The sequence below is a fragment of the Rhinopithecus bieti genome, unplaced genomic scaffold (genome assembly GCF_001698545.2).
Source record: "Rhinopithecus bieti isolate Rb0 unplaced genomic scaffold, ASM169854v2 scaffold_5023, whole genome shotgun sequence".
Classification (NCBI taxonomy): Eukaryota; Metazoa; Chordata; class Mammalia; order Primates; family Cercopithecidae; genus Rhinopithecus; species Rhinopithecus bieti.
Genome location: NW_016805223.1, coordinates 2,766,336 through 2,783,383, shown reverse-complemented (window position 1 = coordinate 2,783,383; position 17,048 = coordinate 2,766,336). Strand labels below are relative to the sequence as shown.

Genomic DNA, 17,048 nt, shown 5'->3' with positions numbered 1-17,048 from the left:
GTAGAATAAATTAGTAGACTGCAAGAGCTCCCTAAAATCTTAATGCAATTTCAGACTATTTGCTATCATTTATAAAATTTGATTATTCAATATTTGGCAAGTATTATTGGTCAGTCCTTTTTGCTTACAATGACTATATATATAGTCAAGGCTTTCTCATTCTGCTGCAATTCACAAAGCACGAGCAGCAGTTATCCCAGTGATTTACCTCAGCTCACAAGGGAGACACAGATAATGTTCTTAAAGTATAGGGTCCATAGGAACTGAAAGCTTAATTCTTGCTGTGACACTGTGGGGTTTCCATCATTATTTAAAAGACCTTACACTAACAAGCCATGTACTTCCATTTAAGGGAATGCTTATAAATATCAGACTCTGAGTTCACTGCTTTATCAAGGTCGCTTTCTTATATGGTGAGGGCAGTTTATTTCAGCACCCATCATCCTTAATGTACTTACATGTACATGTACATGTACTTAATTTAAAATAAAAAAAAAGTCCAAGGGGAGTCTTTCCCTCCCTCATCATTAAAATAATCTTTAAAACCACGTAACTGTTTATTAAATTGAAACATTTCATTGAAATACTTCATTGATAGCTCTGATTCCTTATTTTTTAAAAATTTTATTTCATATAAGTCTCATATGGTACAAAAGTATTACGTTTGGACTTGTCTTACAAATAGGAGGTTCTTTCAGTTCTTCAGGCCAACCTTCCTTCAGAGGCAAATAAATAAGAAACATATGTAGAACATATTTAGAAAAATTTTTACCATAATAAAAATATGTGAACATTTTATATTTAGCATAGTTTAGCAATCCAGTTTATGTTGACAAATTTAGTTCACTGCAGGGAGGCACTTGTCATAGAAGAACCTAACAGGCAGCAGATATTTTAACCTGTAAGAACAAAATGTTTAACTTTTTTCCTGTATTTTTTGAAGAAGGTACTCCATTTGTACATTCAAGTTTGGTTGGCCCTTTTAGTCTTTTGTTCAATATTTTAAATACTTCCATTTTCTTTTTTTTGTACCGCCTTTGGGCTTCTTCTCTCTCCTGTTTTCTCCTCTCGAATTCCTAAAATTATTAACATATGTAACTTTCATTAGCAACAAATAGTAGATACAGTTCAGAAATTGTTTTGAAATAGCTACTACTAAGCAAACACTCTAAGGTTTGTCTATTTTGCAAGATGGGCACTGTTTCTCCTAACTGAAGCAAAGTACCCTCTTTGCCTTCACATTATAACAACACATGGTATAACAGAATTTTCATGATCACAAAGTCCCAGCTTTATATAAAGAAAATTTTAAAAGGACATTAAATGTTTTACAGCATAATGATCATTACTGCACTTCATCTGATATACTATTTCCAAAGGTGGCAGACGGTTAGAAAAAAGCATAAAGCTGTGCTAGTTAATACTGGTCCAGGATTCCCAAGGAGAAATTCTCCTGCTTTCTCCTAATCTGCCACCAGCTTAAGAACAATGAAAACATTTTAGATGTTAAGAACTCTTAATTACGGATATTCTAAAGCAAAAACAAGTAAAATCACGTATCATCTTTGAGGTATTTTTGACCAACACATTATCCTTTTAAAAGCTACAGATTAATAAAACTTCAATGCAAAAGAACTACCACAGTTGCAACAAAATGACAATCTTGTTGAGGCTGTGGGTAATTTTGTATTCATTTGAAAAAAGTCTAATTCTGGTCTACAATTCTGGTTTTCTAAATGATATCAGAGTGTGAACTTTTGCTAAGCTAAAATAGTAGTTCTTTGTTTTACAGGCAAGAACAACTCTTTATAGTAAAGAATTATTTTATTTTAACACCTCCCCTTTTGTTTTCACTTGCTTCAATGTAATGTTATGAAAATCATCTGTATTTTTTCTTAGGTCAGTGGTTTTCAAGTTTTATTATACATAAAAAAAATCTTTTGAGGTGCTTGTTAACAGGTGCAAGTTCCTGGACCATACTCAGAGAAACTTTGTCCCAGATGTTCACAATATTAACCTATAAACAATGTGTTCAAAATCCTATTTTTGACCTACTAGTATTGCTTGAGACAATACAAGCAAGGAACTGGAATAAGATGCAATCCTCCACCTTTGCTCAGACCACTCATTAATTCAACAGATATTTACAGTGATAATACTGTGTGCCAACCACCAAGAAAACAGGTATAGCATGCATATTTAGGATAAATAAGAAGAACTATACTAAATATTTTTAAAACAGACACTTACTTGTTTCTTAGCAGCACGTTTAGCTTGTACCTGTTCATATTCTTCTTGTGCTTTTGATTCGATGTTTTCTTTTATTTTCTTTGGAATTGTAAAGTAGCTTTTAATTGGGGGATGAAAAAACAGGACTTTATTAGTAAAATGTCTGAAAAGGTTTTAAAACCACAGCTGCAGCTTATACATTAAAAGACAAATGGGGATGAAAGACAAAAGCTATGAAAGATCCTAAAATCTTAAATAAAAAAAAAAAGCTTTTAAAACAAACCAGTATATGAATGACAGAAATGCCAGACTGAAAAAAAGAATTAAACTTGTTGTTTAAGGATGTTAAAAAAATTATGTGTATATATGAACTTTAATCTCGAAGTTTTCTGACCTCCTCCTCTCTATTCCATCTACTTAGTCATGAATCACCGTATCTTGGACCTAGACACCATTTTGAACTGTTCTATCTTTAAGTACTTCTCACCTCTCTGAAAGTGTCCCTTTTGCAAGGCTAATCCAGCTACTTGGAATTCCATCCATTTCCTCAGTATCCTCGATGCAGTAATAATTTTCTTTTCCTCTGTCATTCAACTTTTCACTATACTCTGTAACTACAATATAGTATTTTAATAGCTACCTCCTTAAACAATAAATTACACATTATCACACTTTATGTTACCTTCTAACTACCAATTTTGTTTCCTGACCTTTCGCAGTCAAGTTTCTAGAAGGTCTAGTGATTAGACTATGATTGTCACTTCCCATTCACTTCTTGATTTTTTGATATCTGATTTCTGCTTCTCATCACTCTAATCAAACTGCCCACGCCAAGACAGTGATGACCTTCTAGCCAAATATGATGATCAATGGAAACTCTTCAGTCTTTTTTAATGGGCTACTCACTTTACTCCTAAATTCCACTCCCTTAGTGTGAGGCACATTGTTTTCTCCCGATCCTTTCTAATTGTTCCTTCTTACTCTGTCAAGCTAGAGCCTCTTTTGTCCTCCTCACTGCAGAGTTTTTTCCCCCAACGTGTTTATCTTCTTAGTCTCCATACTCTATTTGTGCTTAGGCTATCAGATCTATGACCACGACTTCAGATGCGACATGTATGTATGGCTGAAGGCTTAATCAGGGCTATCTACTGAAAGTCTCTCCAACGTCACAAGTGACTGCCTAGTTCACAAATCCAGAGACCTGTTCTCAGACCTATTCACCTTAAACTTTATAGTACAGTAGCACAACCCTTATCCATGGTTTCCCCATTCCACGGGTTCAGTTACCCGCAGTCAACAGAGGTCCAAAAATATTAAATTGAAAAATTCCAGAAATAAACAATTCATATGTTTTAAATTGTACACCATTCTGAGTGTTTGCTTAAAGTGAAAAAGTTCTTGACTTAATAAGGAAAGAAAAAAATCATATGCTGAAGTTGCTAAGACCTGTGATAAAAAAACAAAACAAAACAAAACAAAACTTCTATACATCAAACTGTGAAGGAAAAAGAAATTCATGCTAGTTTTTCTGTCACACTTCAAACTGCAAAAGTTATAGCCACAGTGCATGATTTAAGATGGAAAACGCATTAAATTCCCAAGTAAAAGACATTAACAGAAATATATTCCAATTGACAGAAATTGGTTTGGTTCCATTTGCAGTTTCAGGGCATCCACTGGGGGGTCTTGGAACATCTTCCAAACAGATAACAGGGGACCACAATATTTGACAACTATGTATCACAACTCTTCTCTGTGGACTTAGCTGTCACTGTATTTCTCTCTTTCTCCAGTCCCAAAAAGCTTAACTTCTTCAATGACATTTTCCCTGTTTCCACCTCAAAATAAACCATAATTTTTAAAAGCATGACTTTGTACCTTCCTTTCTCAGGATTTAAACTTCCTTAAATTATCAGAGAATAAGTCAAATCTACATTTCTAGTGCTCATCTTTTCCCTGAGCTTTATACTGATTATTTAACAATATAATGATTAAGCCTACCAAAAGAGGTAAACTTCTTGTGTCTCTGCCTTCATCCCCAATTACATTTCCCCCCTGTGGTCCCATTTCCTGTTATTTTTAGCGGAAATAGCTCACAACTTTAAAAGATACGGTTTTAATGAAGTAAAAAATCATACTCCCAAGTTAACACCCAGTTTCTTGCAATTTTAGATTTTAGCATTGTTTTTTAACTTGAAGTATGTGCAGTGATAGTTTTTTCATAAATTAACTCTTATAAAACCAAAGTGTCACGGAGCTGTGCATGTGTAATTAATTACAACCTATTTCTGGTTCTCCGTAGAATATCCAGATTAATAGTAGTAGCTAACACTCAAGAGCACTAATCACGTATCACATGTACCTTTTAAGATCCTCACATACACATTAACTCACGGAGTCTTCACAACAATGTCATGAAACACCTTAGGGACACCTGAGTTTAAGTGAGTAAGCCATTCTGGAGCTGTGCAACATGGCAGCTCTGAAGTATACATTCATTAAAGTATTATCTTTCCCAATTTAAAGAGAACATAGTGTTATTTTCCCCATTTTAGAGAAGAGGTCACTGGGGCACTAACATGTTAAGTACGGTTCTAGAACCCATACTGTTAATGACTAAAATTATAACACCTTTCAGAAGTTATTTTTCAAAAATATAATCAAATACAAGTTATCACCTGTACTTGAGAGGAAGAAACCCAAATTCCAGACCTCTTAATTCCCATTACATTGTCAATTAAGCTAAACCAGCCTAATTCAGTCGTCGAAGCTAAAAATTGAGCCTCCATGAAAATGTTTCCCTAATTAAACTGTGACTTCCAAAATGTGTTAAATAAGAAAAAAATCCAATTCCTATATAAATTATCCTATAGCACTTTTAAATAATAAAACACCACTTAAAGGATTTCAAATGAAGAAAATACATACTTTACTGTTTTACTACATTGTTCCTCTGTCTGAGGCAGGTCAAAGCTACACTGATCTTCAAACAAAGCCTGGTCAATGCTACACTGCTCTTCAGGCAAAGGCTGGTGAACTTGTTCTGACAAAAGATGGTCAGTTTTTCTCGGTTGCTTCCTAAGTCTTTCCTCTTCAGCTAAATAGAGATGTTTCAGATTATCTGGGTATCGATCTGTGAATTGAGATTCCAGTGACGTTTTAACCTTCTTTTCCTTCCGCAGCAATTTCTTGTAACTTTGCTGTATTCTCAGTTTTCTTCGAAAGGCAAAGCCTTGTCCTACATTGAGGAATATCATCGAAAATTACTTTCAGAGAAAAGAAGTTGTTGAGCAAAGAATGAAACTGTTAATTACATATGAAAATCTTTCTTTTTTACGTCATCACATTCTGATTCTAGAATTACGTTTTGCTTTAAAACATTATTTCAAGCAACAAATGTAAGCTGATGGATTGCATAGCAAGTTGGCCCTTTGCAAAAAGACCAGGCTAACAGTCGTGCACAAATCCGAGTAAGAATCTCAAAGAAAAACTGACCAGTTCCGACTGTTGCACAAATTGAGTTTATAGCTGTATTCACAAATCAAAACAAATTTCTTAGCTCATCTAAAACACTTAATCTGGGCCTTCAATAAACACTTAAAAAATAGAAAAGAAACTGCCCCATCTAGTGTCTTATCTTGGACAAACTATTATATACGTTTTCGAAAGTATTTCAACACGAAAGAAAAAGACAGTGTATGGTTGTCTGAAAAGCTAGCAATTATCAGAAGACGGGCTTTAACATTTATATATTCCAGGTGGGATCTGAGGGACCTTACAGGCAGTAATACAATAGGACAAACACAAATTAAAGCGAAGGCTGGAGGACCTCGGGTATGGATTCGGAGCAGTATGTTTCTGGCCCTGACCTCCTCTCCACCCTTTACCTTACTACACGCGCAAAAGTTCACAGGGCCATAGCCTCTGCTCAGTTTCTCAGGAAAAAAGTTCTGATGAAATACAGGGTTACGTCAGGAAAGACGTTTAAATAATTCAAGTTAGCAATACTGCTCCGTCTTCCGATCTAGAGCTCTGCGAAGCTCACAGCTTCAGCGGGCTCAGGAATGATTTCCCCGGCCCCAAGTAGGATCGGGTCTGGTTCCTAAATCCTTCTTCAAGCTTCAGCGGGTCTTGTATCTTAAGACTTAGCAAGCTCGAGGACCGGTAAATGGTTGCTTTCTTACATACCCTCGCGAACGCTCCCCACGAAGGCTTGCGGATGGTTAGGCAGCCATGTCTTCTGTTTCACATTCTTATTCCTGTACTCGACCGCGGAAACCCCTTCACCACGCGCCTCAAACCCACCAGGCCGCCATGTTGCTGCCAGCCTCACCGGCGCCATTGCAGCCCACCAAATGCGTCACCAGACCACCACAACGGACGCCCACAAAATACGTCACCAAGCCGAAGCAATCAATCGTTCAGAAGGACTCTGGCTCGGAGCTCTACTGAGCCTGCCTGTGCTAATTTGGGCCGAGTTGGCGACTCACGGCCATGTTTGCGCCACCTACAGCCTGGGAGGGTGAGCGTCATGGCGGCTTCTTGCCCTCTCCCGGTGACCCCGGACCTGCCCACGTTGCGTGCCAAGTTGCAGGGACTGCTGCAGTTCCTGAGGGATGCCTTGTCCATTTCCAATGCACATACCGTGGATTTCTACACAGAATCCGTGTGGGGGGAGCTAGTCGACTTGACCCCGGAGACGGTGCTGGCTGCCCTGAGGAAGTCAGCGTCGGAGGCAGAGGCCCGGCCCCCAGAGACGCGCCGCCTGGTGGAAGCAGAGGGGGAAGCAGGTGGGTGGTGGGGTAGACGGGGCGGGGCGGGGCGGAGCGGGAAGGGAGGCGGAGGAGAAGGTCCTAGCCGGGGAAGCGAGCCCCCTGGTGGAAGCCAGTAGAACCAGGCGCGGGACGACCGCGGCCGGGGGCGGGGCGGCCCTCTAGGAGCGGTCGGATTAGTTGAGGGGTGGGGCAGGGATGTTCTTTGGAATCATCAGGATCACTCTTTCTTTGGGTGCTTGTGTATTTCCACAATATAAAGAAAGCAGGAAACAGGGCGGGGTAGTTCCTTCATCTAGTAATTCCATAATAATTGACGCGAGGGAAACTAGGGGAGCGGTGCTCTCACAGGTTTTACAAATTCTGGGTGGAATCTTCCAGCATGTGGTGGAAGATTACTCAACGGTTAATAAAGACAATTTCAAATGGTAGTAATGAAGTAGAAAATAAAAACAGTGTAATGTGGTAGGGATTGTGTAAGGAGGCTGCCCCAAGTTAGGAGGTCAGGAGCATGAGAAGGTTTCAGCCTGCAGAGCTACAGGAAGGGGCTGCAGGCGGCGGAAACCGCAGGCTACGCTTGGCTCTAGCCAGGTGAGGGTCTGCAGGTTCAGGACGGGAGGCAAGCAGAGGCCAGATGGCGCAGGCCTTTCTAGGCCTTGGAAGGATTTTGGATTTTAAGTGTGATGGGAAACCTTTGGGGTTATTTAGGGAATATAGTGACCTAATTCACATTTGAAAAGATAACTGTGAATTATTTGAATAATAGACTAGTGGGGCAAAAGCTTAAGCTGAGAGTCCAGTTAGGAGACAATCTCAGTAGTACAACAGATGATTGTATCTTGGACTAGGATGATATTCGAATATTCACTATTTTCTTTAAAAACTATTTTAAAGTACCTAATGTGTGTCATGAATGTTTGTAGGCTCGAGGTTTTCCTACTCTCAAGGAATGTAGATTCTTCTAAGGCAAGCGTATTTTGGAAGCAGAATGATGGACACCAACAGGCTCCTGGGATTTTTACTTTCCTTCTAGGCTTCCTAAACTTACCCTCACTAGTGAACTTTATTCACTAAGCATTCTCTGAATGCAAAGCATCACTAGAGGGACCTCTTATACTAGCACTTGGTAAATACTGGTTTTTTTTTTTTTTCTAATGTCATTGTTATTGAAAAGTTAGGCACTTCTTCAGTTTGATCTCATAATAAATGTATGGCACTTATGATAACATGACAATTTTACTTAAACTCCAAAAGAGCAGAGTCTATGTCTGACTTGTCAATTGATGTATTCCCAGCACTTGGTAAAATACTTGGCGTACATTAGATACTGGATGATTATTTGTTGAATGGAGGAATTAATGAATTACTTATGTTAGCTTTAAATGAAAAAATAAATAAAATGAAACTACTCTCAAGTTTAGAGCCTAAAACTTTCATACATGTTTAGCCTGGTCTCCAGACAATGGTAGAGTTAGATTGTCTTACATATTCTAATAATAATAATTGGATTAATTTATATTTACTATATACCATGTCGTGTGCTAAGTGTCTTCATGTATATTTTCTCTTTTAATCTTTACATCAGCCTTGCAAGATAGGTTCTGTTATTCCCGATTTGTGAAATTATAATTTGAGGAGTTAATTTGTGAGGGATATAGCTTATAATGGAAGATTCAAACCTAGGTCATCTGACTTGAATCTGAGCTCATCACCACCATAATAAAAATCTACTCTGAATTATTTAGCAATTACCAAGTCCATTTCTTATCACGATCAATATTTACTGACACTAATACATTCCTTGTTTATTTTTTTTACTATCTGTTCCTCCCTTTAAGAATGTAAGAATTGCCGGGCGCGGTGGCTCAAGCCTGTAATCCCAGCACTTTGGGAGGCTGAGACGGGCGGATCACGAGGTCAGGAGATCGAGACCATCCTGGCTAACACGGTGAAACCCCGTCTCTACTAAAATACAAAGAACTAGCCGGGCGAGGTGGCGGGCGCCTGTAGTCCCAGCTACTCGGGAGGCTGAGGCAGGAGAATGGCGGAAACCCGGGAGGCGGAGCTTGCAGTGAGCTGAGATCCGGCCACTGCACTCCAGCCCGGGCGACAGAGCAAGACTCCGTCTCAAAAAAAAAAAAAAAAAAAAAAGGAATGTAAGAATTGTTTTGTTCACTGTTGTATCCTTAGTGCCTAGAACAATTAGATCAGTGCCTCACTAGATTAGGTGGTTGATAAATACTTAGCAACGAGTAATTGAATGAATGAATGAATGAATAATACCACTTATTTGCTCTCTTAAGCTGGGAATAAAATGCTAACATCTGTTGGGAAAACCTGACAACCAATTTTGTATCTATCCAACAGCAATGGAATCGAGGTCAGTTTGTTCACCTTTGGAATGTCTCCGGTCCTGCAAACTTTTATACAAAATATTCCATTGTAAAAATGGTCAGCTGCTTGTAACATTAAAAAGAGTGAGTTTTGTCATTTGTGCTTGTCAGAAATCTTAATTTTTGTTTATGTGAAGATGGGCGTTTATTCTCCATTACTATATGAGGTCCATTGTTTCTATCAGAAGAGATCTTAGAATCCTATGACCAGATTTGTATCTTATTAAATAATTGTTAGCTACCATATATTTAGCAGTTATACATGGAGTCAAATAGAGTTCAAATTCCAATTCAGCCTCTTCCAGTTCTTTGATCTTGGGGAAATTCATTTATTTATTCAGTCAGCAAACATTTACCAAGTGTCAACTGTGTGCCTGGCACTGTTCAAGGAGTTAGGAAAACAGCAGTGCATAAAACAAAAACCCCTACCTTCATCTTGGTTGCATTCTAGAGGGAGAAGATAGTGAACATTTTTTTAGTTCTGTAAAGAAAAGGAAAGTATAATAGATAAGGGAGGAGTAAATAAGGGGAAGAAGAGGAAAATATGTTTGCAATGTTAAGTAAGTTGTCATGGCAAGACCTCACTGAGGTAACTCTAACTGTGAAAAGATAGAAAAAAACTGAGCCATGAAGATCTCTGGAGGGAAAGCAGTCCATATAGTGAGAACAGAGAATAAAAATGCCCTGACGAGGGAGCCTAGCTGGTATGTCTAACGAGCTGCAAGGAGACTGAAACAGATTTCCACTAGAGACTCACAAGGCGTATGATCTTCTGCTAACATCGTATGAGGATTTACAAGTAAACATAATTCCCAGAGCTGCATGCACGGTTTGGAAAAGCACACTAACAGACGTTCAGCACAATCATTTGGTGTTTTATGGAAAAAATTTGTTTGTAAAAGTCCTCAGTGTATGCATTTCAGTACGTTTCATGTACCAGGTGATCTTGTCTGGTTAGAGTCCTAAGAGTTTCTTCTTTGTTGTTCATATAAAAAAGAACTAGAATAACAAATTTAATTCTCCAAAATAAAAAGGAAGTATGTTAGAAATAACTGTCTTTTCAAGGCATAAATTATGGCTTTCCAGACAGACTGCCTGGATTCAAATCTTGACCCCAACACTTATTAGCTGTGCTAACTTGAGCAATTTGCTTCAAGTCGTTTTGCATTAGTTCCTCATCTGGAGAAAGGGGGTAACTTTAGTACCTACCTGATGGGATACTGTGAAAGGTAATTCAGCTAATATATAGAAAGGGGTATATAGAACAGCAGATGCCCAGGCTGGAGCACGCTTGATACATTTTAAGCACAGCAGAGCAGTCTTGGTGAGACTGGTGAGAGATGGCATTTAGAGGTGGCCCAGGACATCCTCACATAAAACTTGTAGGCTACACTCAGTACTTGGCTTTTATTCTGAGTGAAATGCAAAGCTCTTGGAGAATTTTGTGTGGTGATGTGATACAGGGTGATTTCTGTTTCAAAATCTGGTTTCTGTGTGGAGAAGAGAAGGTAAGAAAGGTGAAGAAAGATAAGGGAAGAAACAGGAATATAATATAAGGGGCTATTAAAATAGTCCAGGGACATTTCAAGGAACAGTAGCTTGAAGAAGTCAGATTTTCCTGCAAATAACAATGAGGAAAATGGCCAGATTATTAAAAACAACTGTAAGATTCTGGGAAATGACCAAAGGCAGAACTATAAGAAGAGGTTACTATTGAAAGAATGTTACTGATTAGGTAGGAAATCAGAGTTTATGGCTTTCTTGCTAGGGATGCTCCTAGCCCCTGTAGATCTAACAGTGGAATACCACATCCTTACCAGGTCAAGGTGGTGATGGCAAAATTCAGAAATCAGAGCAGGTGCGGATTTAAGAGGTACATTCTGGAAACAGGAGAGATACAAAAGGTCTGAGATCTAAGATCTGAGTATGAACTCTGCCTGAATCCCTGAATGGTCTCTTATCTACACATTTCTGGGAGACCTAGAGATCCTAGGAGAAACACTGGCAAAAAACTTTTGAGAAGCAGAGCTTCCCATGGCTAGAGATTTGCAAGTTTGCTGCACGTTCAACAGAGTGTATTCCCTAAAGTACACACAACTTGGGTGGTAAATATCAGAAGCCTTATTGAATTCTTGTATGAAAGGGCAAAATTCAAGTTTGGCAGAGCAACGGGAAATTTAGACTAGGGAGTCTTCATACTGTAAACAGAGAAACCACAGAAAGAGTGAGCCTCAAAATCTGACTAGAAAATCTACCCAAATCTTTATCTGACTGCTAAACTCTACAGGCTCAGGTATACCACCAGACAGTGGGTAAATAAAAAGCAACTTAGCAGAGACATCAGCTGCTGCACTCTGAAGGGGGATAGTTTTCACAGTTTGAGTCAAAGCAAGTTGACTTCCCACTATTAACAGAACAACAACAACCACAAATCCTTAGGAAAACAAAATAGATTTACTACAATAAATTATCTGCCATTCTACTTTTCAACTTAAAAAAAAAAAAACTAAATGTGCTAAAAAAAAAAAAAAAAAAAAAGAAAAGAGGGACTCTAACTTAGGAAACTGATTCCAAGTAAGCCCTAATGCTGGATTTTAGTACCTCTGATGAAAGAATTAAGGATAGTGTGACCCATATTTAGCAAAAAAAGAGTAAGTCAATAAGTGCTGATCCTAATTGGGCTAAGATGTTGGATTTCAGTGGCTGTTATAAATAAGTTCAAAGAGCTCAAAGAAAATCCAGTGGAATAATTCAAGGAAACTATGGTATTAAGGAATATTTAATTATAGTACCTACTTTATGCCCCTTAGAAACTGAAAAATACTCACTGACACACAATTGTATTAATATTATGTATTATCTATTGATGCATAACAAGTGGCTTAAACATACACTATCTCATCAGTTTCTGTGGGCCAGGAATTCAGGAGCAGATTAACGGAGTGGATCTGGTTTGGGATCTTATGAGGTCACAGTCAAGATGCTGGCTGGGGCTATAATTGCTGAAGGCTTGATCGAGGCTGAAATATTTGCCTCTATGATTATCTCATTCACATAGGTGGCTATAATATTTTATTCGCATAGGTGGCCATAATATCTCATTCACAGAGGTGGCTAGTTGGTGCAGGCTGTTGGCATGAGGTCTCAGTTTCATACCATGTGAACTTTTCCTATGGGGCTGCTTTTGTGGAAGCTTTTGTGTTTGTATGACATTCTGCTTTTGTCTGCACTCAGACATGATTATGAAGTTGACATGGTCACAAATCTTGTCTGATGTTGGTGTACTGAGAAATTGTTCATGTTTAGTAGGAAAGACTGTGGCCTACATGTTAGTTCAAAGTCAGCTATGAGCTGACATCTGTCTGTTACATCTGGGTTTTTTTTTCCCCTTTTTTAAAAGTGGGGATAATATTACCTACCTTGTAGGACAGCAAAGATTAAAGATGATGTGTACATAGCACCTAGCATAGAACTGAGAATATAGCGTGGGTTTAATAAATTGTGGCTAATACATGGTTATGATTGTGATGATGATGATTGCTAGTGATGGTACAATTAGGTCTTTACTTGGAAGAAATAAATTGTCAAGAGCTCCTGGAAGTTTATGTTCTAAACAAATATATTTTTTGCCATATTAACAAATAATGTACTATTGTTATTGTCTGTTGACTTGTCTGTATCTGCAACTAAATTATAAACTATCAAAAAACAAATGTACCATGTTTGTCTTTTTCACTATTTTCAGCATCATAAAGTTTCTGTTTATAATTGAGTAAATTAAATGATTCTTACATTAAAATTATTTAAATTGACAAATAAAAATTACATATGTTTATTATGTACAACATCATGTTTAAATAATTCTTGAAGAAAGAATGAAGTTGAACATAGATCTAATAAAGAGTCTTATTGAAGGCACTCCTTGCACATGTCTAGTACTCAAATAAACATGTATTATTTCTGGTTCATCCCTAAATAAATGATATTTATTATCATTGTGTATGATAAATATTAGTTATATGATCCAACTAATAGATTTTTAAATTTATTTGAAGAGACACAAATCAATAACTGTTCTTTCCCTATTTGGAAATATACTACTTTATTCAGTATATTCAGTACGTTACAGATTACAATAAAATACCCTGGGAATTTGGAGATAAAATCAGAACAAGTGACACTTCACGTTAAAATGTCTAAAAGTTAGTATATAATGTAGATGAGATTAACCATCTGCAGCAAAAAAGCCAGTAGAGATAGCTTCTACATATTTTGCTGATATAGGATAAATATGACCTATATCTTATTTTGGAGATTAAGATTTCGTTATAACTCCTTCAAGGAAACCAGACTGTGTCCTTAGGAAGTAATGACTGCATGTGTAAATCTAACATTCTCAGCAGAATCATCACTGATCTTCAGAAATTAATTGTTTAATGGAATCTAGAAAATTCTTCTGAAAAGCAAGAGGGGAGAGATAGTCTAAGTCAGGATAGGCAAAATATTTTATGAAACAGAATCTAGATCAATACAACAGAAGCAGCTTAAGCAGCTTACTTAGCTTGCTGAAAATTTTAAGAATATCTGGCCTCATTTGTTCTCCTTATAATTCTAAAATTAGGAGACTGTCCTAACAAATGAGTGTTACAAATTATTGTTATAGGTATATTTCTCAATGGAAATTAATAAATTTGTATTTCAAAGTCAATATCTTATAATGTTGTTTATAATTAGCTGTGAAAAGTCTAATGAGCTCTCAGGAATTCCAGTTTCTGTGACTGCCAAAACACAGGGATCCTCTAAGGCACTGAGCCTCCAGGGACTTTCTCTTGACTTTTCTTTCAGCTTCTTGAGGCCATATGCTGATTCTCCTGTTTCATATTATTACTCAAATGATCCTATGATGATTGGGTGCTGAGTAAATGTCTATAGAATCAGTTCCTTTTGGTGATCATCTGGTATAATTATTTTACTACCACTTTAATTGAACAACACAGAAAGTGTATGTCCATGATAGATTATTCTTTTATCAAGCTTGTCTTTTTTTTTTTTTTTTTTTTAATCTTAATAGGTTAAATTTTTTCTTGGCCATCCTAAGTAGTTTTTAGTGTTGTTGGTGGTAGTAATTCGAATGCATTGAAATTGCACTCATATTTAATTTGAAACACATTAAGGCACAAAGCATATTGTTGGAAACAGAAAGTGAGAGCACAATGGAGAAATAATTACTATGTTCTGTTTTACTCTGCTGTATGTAACTTTTATTCATTCACTTTCCTTATGTATTTTCTGAATTCTGTTTTCTCCTTTTCAGTTTTTGTGAGTCATTTTAGATTTCAAGTGTAAAAATAATATTACGTTATAACAAGATAGTGGCCAGCGCCAGCCCCATTCCTGGGGAACTTCGTAATCATAAGTAAAAGAGAGCTGCAATGCAAACAAATCTTCGAGAACCAAGGACAGTTTTTCTTTTTGTCTCTTTGATGTGTAGAAAGCATTTTCAGATTTTCCTTTTAGATAAAACTAGAACTTAAATTTATATTGTAATTTTAATGGTATCTCCTCCACTACTTCCCCTTTTTCCCATGTCTTTCAATTATTAGAAGTTCAGTAAAACAGAGTTCGTGGAGATTCCTTTCATCTGTTGCATTTTTCCTCATTCTACTTATACTGTTTTCCTATGTTTAGCCAATCATCATATATTTGGTTGCCTCTGTTAGTTTAGATTTTTAAAATTTTATATCAAATCATTAAACTTTCCTTGTAAGCTTATAGTTATGGTTACCTGTTATCATCATTTATCATAATTTAAATTCTTTCTTTGGTTTTAAAAAAACTTGCCTACATGATTTCATGTCTTCTGGAGTCTGTATTTATTCATCACCTCGGTGGTTTAAGCATTCCTTCTATAAATAACATTATTATTCTTCCTGTTACCTAAGTTCATAATCCGCCAATTCCTCTTCCTCCTTTACTCTTGCGTTTGCTATTTTTCATTCCCATAGAAAATAGTTCAGTGTCACTTCTCCTTTTTAAATCTTGCAACAGAATTTTTGTAATGACTTCCAACCTGTTGTTCTTGCCTTTAGACTATATTTCATTTATGTTGCCACTCGGTGACTTTCAGATTTATTGTCCAAAATTATAGTTCTGTTCTTGTCATTCTTCTACTCAAAACCCATCAGTAGGTCTTCATTACCTACACAATAAAGTTCTTCACCTTTGGCCTTATCTTGTGTCTGCTCTTCAGCTAAAACTTGGCTACTAATATAAACAAATCGGAGACAGGATGGAAAGAATATGGATTTTAGTGTCAGTCACACATAGTTTTGAATCCTGGCTCTGATACTTTAGTGCTGCATAATCTTGTGCAATTTAGTTAAGCTTTTGCAGCTCAATTTCCTCTTTTGAAAAATGGGAATCCTAATTCTTGTCTGAAAGATCTCCATAAAAGTAAATGAGATATGTGTTAAAATGTAGCATACAAATGAGTAGTCATCTAATAAATAATAGCCACCTTCTTCCTACTCTGATTCCCCCAGATGGAGGCAGATTAGATGCAGAGTCAGAAGACCTGATTCTAATCCATCTCTAACTCTGATTAACTGTGTTATCTCGCACAGGACATATAACTGTAGGGCTCAGTTTTCTCATCCAAGAAGTAACTGCATAAGTTGTTCACCTATGGCAGAGGCAGAAAAATAGCCACTGCCTGACTCGTGTAGCTTAGAAACACGTCTCATTTAACCAATATCGTGCCTACATTTTGTTTTTTTTTTTTTAGTCTACATTTCAAGATTGACAGATTTCAGATTTAACACACACACATACATACACACAGACACACAGCCCTGGAATTGTAGCTTCTGTGGAAAAATGTAGATCTGGCCATTTTGTTGCACATCTCTCTGTGGCAGCCAGCTTCCTTTTGGGGGGTATATCCATTTCCTCTAGCTAGCTTCATGAATAGAAATAATCATCCTGGCCCCCAAAAGTACCATAGGTTCAGCTCTTGGGTTGCAGGCTCCAATCAGTTCCCTTGTACCCCCTGAAAATGAATTCAGGAATTTGTTTCATCTTCTCAAATGAGACTGATAACTAAAAATAGTTGTAAGTCAATTGAGTAAAAGATACCTAGGGTTTCTTCCAGTTCTGAAATCCTAGGGAAATAAAATGATTTAAATATTTTATCTTCAGACATTATTAGTCCCTGTTATTAACACCATGGTCATGTTGAAGGACTGGGTCAATCTGGATCTTGAAATGAAGGAGTCTATATAACCAGTTATTAGTGGGTCACCTAGATAATAAGTGATTCAATTTCCTACATGATCTGTCCCCCGAAATTAGCATTGATTATGAAGATGGCTGAAATAATTTGATGTTCTTAATTTTTAAGATATATCTTCAGCCAAAGCAGGAGGGAGGAGGTATGAGGAAATGGTTTAGTATTATCAATACTTCTCTTGGAATTTCCCCTCTCTCCTTAAACTGTATACTTTAGCTGCATTGTTCTCTGAATGTACCATGCATTTTTTCTCTAATGTTGTTCATGCTATCCTGTTTGCTTAAGAGCTTTCCTACTCCCATCTATATAATAAATTTTCATTTATTTCACATCTTCTTTCAAAGCCCAGGTCAGATTACACTAAAT

The 17,048-nt window shown here is 37.1% G+C and overlaps 1 protein-coding gene and 1 long non-coding RNA gene across 2 annotated transcripts in view; one reads left to right on the top strand and one right to left on the bottom strand.

Annotated features, from left to right (window-relative positions):
- Positions 1-796: 796 nt before the first annotated feature.
- Positions 797-7,000, bottom strand: LOC108529406 (uncharacterized). Its single transcript, XR_001885520.1, has 4 exons — positions 6,874-7,000; positions 5,158-5,467; positions 2,251-2,347; positions 797-1,076 (listed from the first exon to the last, which is right to left on the bottom strand). It is a non-coding gene; the product is annotated as an uncharacterized LOC108529406 (long non-coding RNA).
- METTL25 (methyltransferase like 25) overlaps positions 6,421-17,048 on the top strand; it is a 131,213-nt gene continuing 120,585 nt past the window's right edge. Inside the window, 1 exon segment of the mRNA XM_017871706.1 lies at positions 6,421-7,019. Within this exon segment, the coding sequence (XP_017727195.1) occupies positions 6,449-7,019 (571 nt within the window). The 5' untranslated portion in view covers positions 6,421-6,448.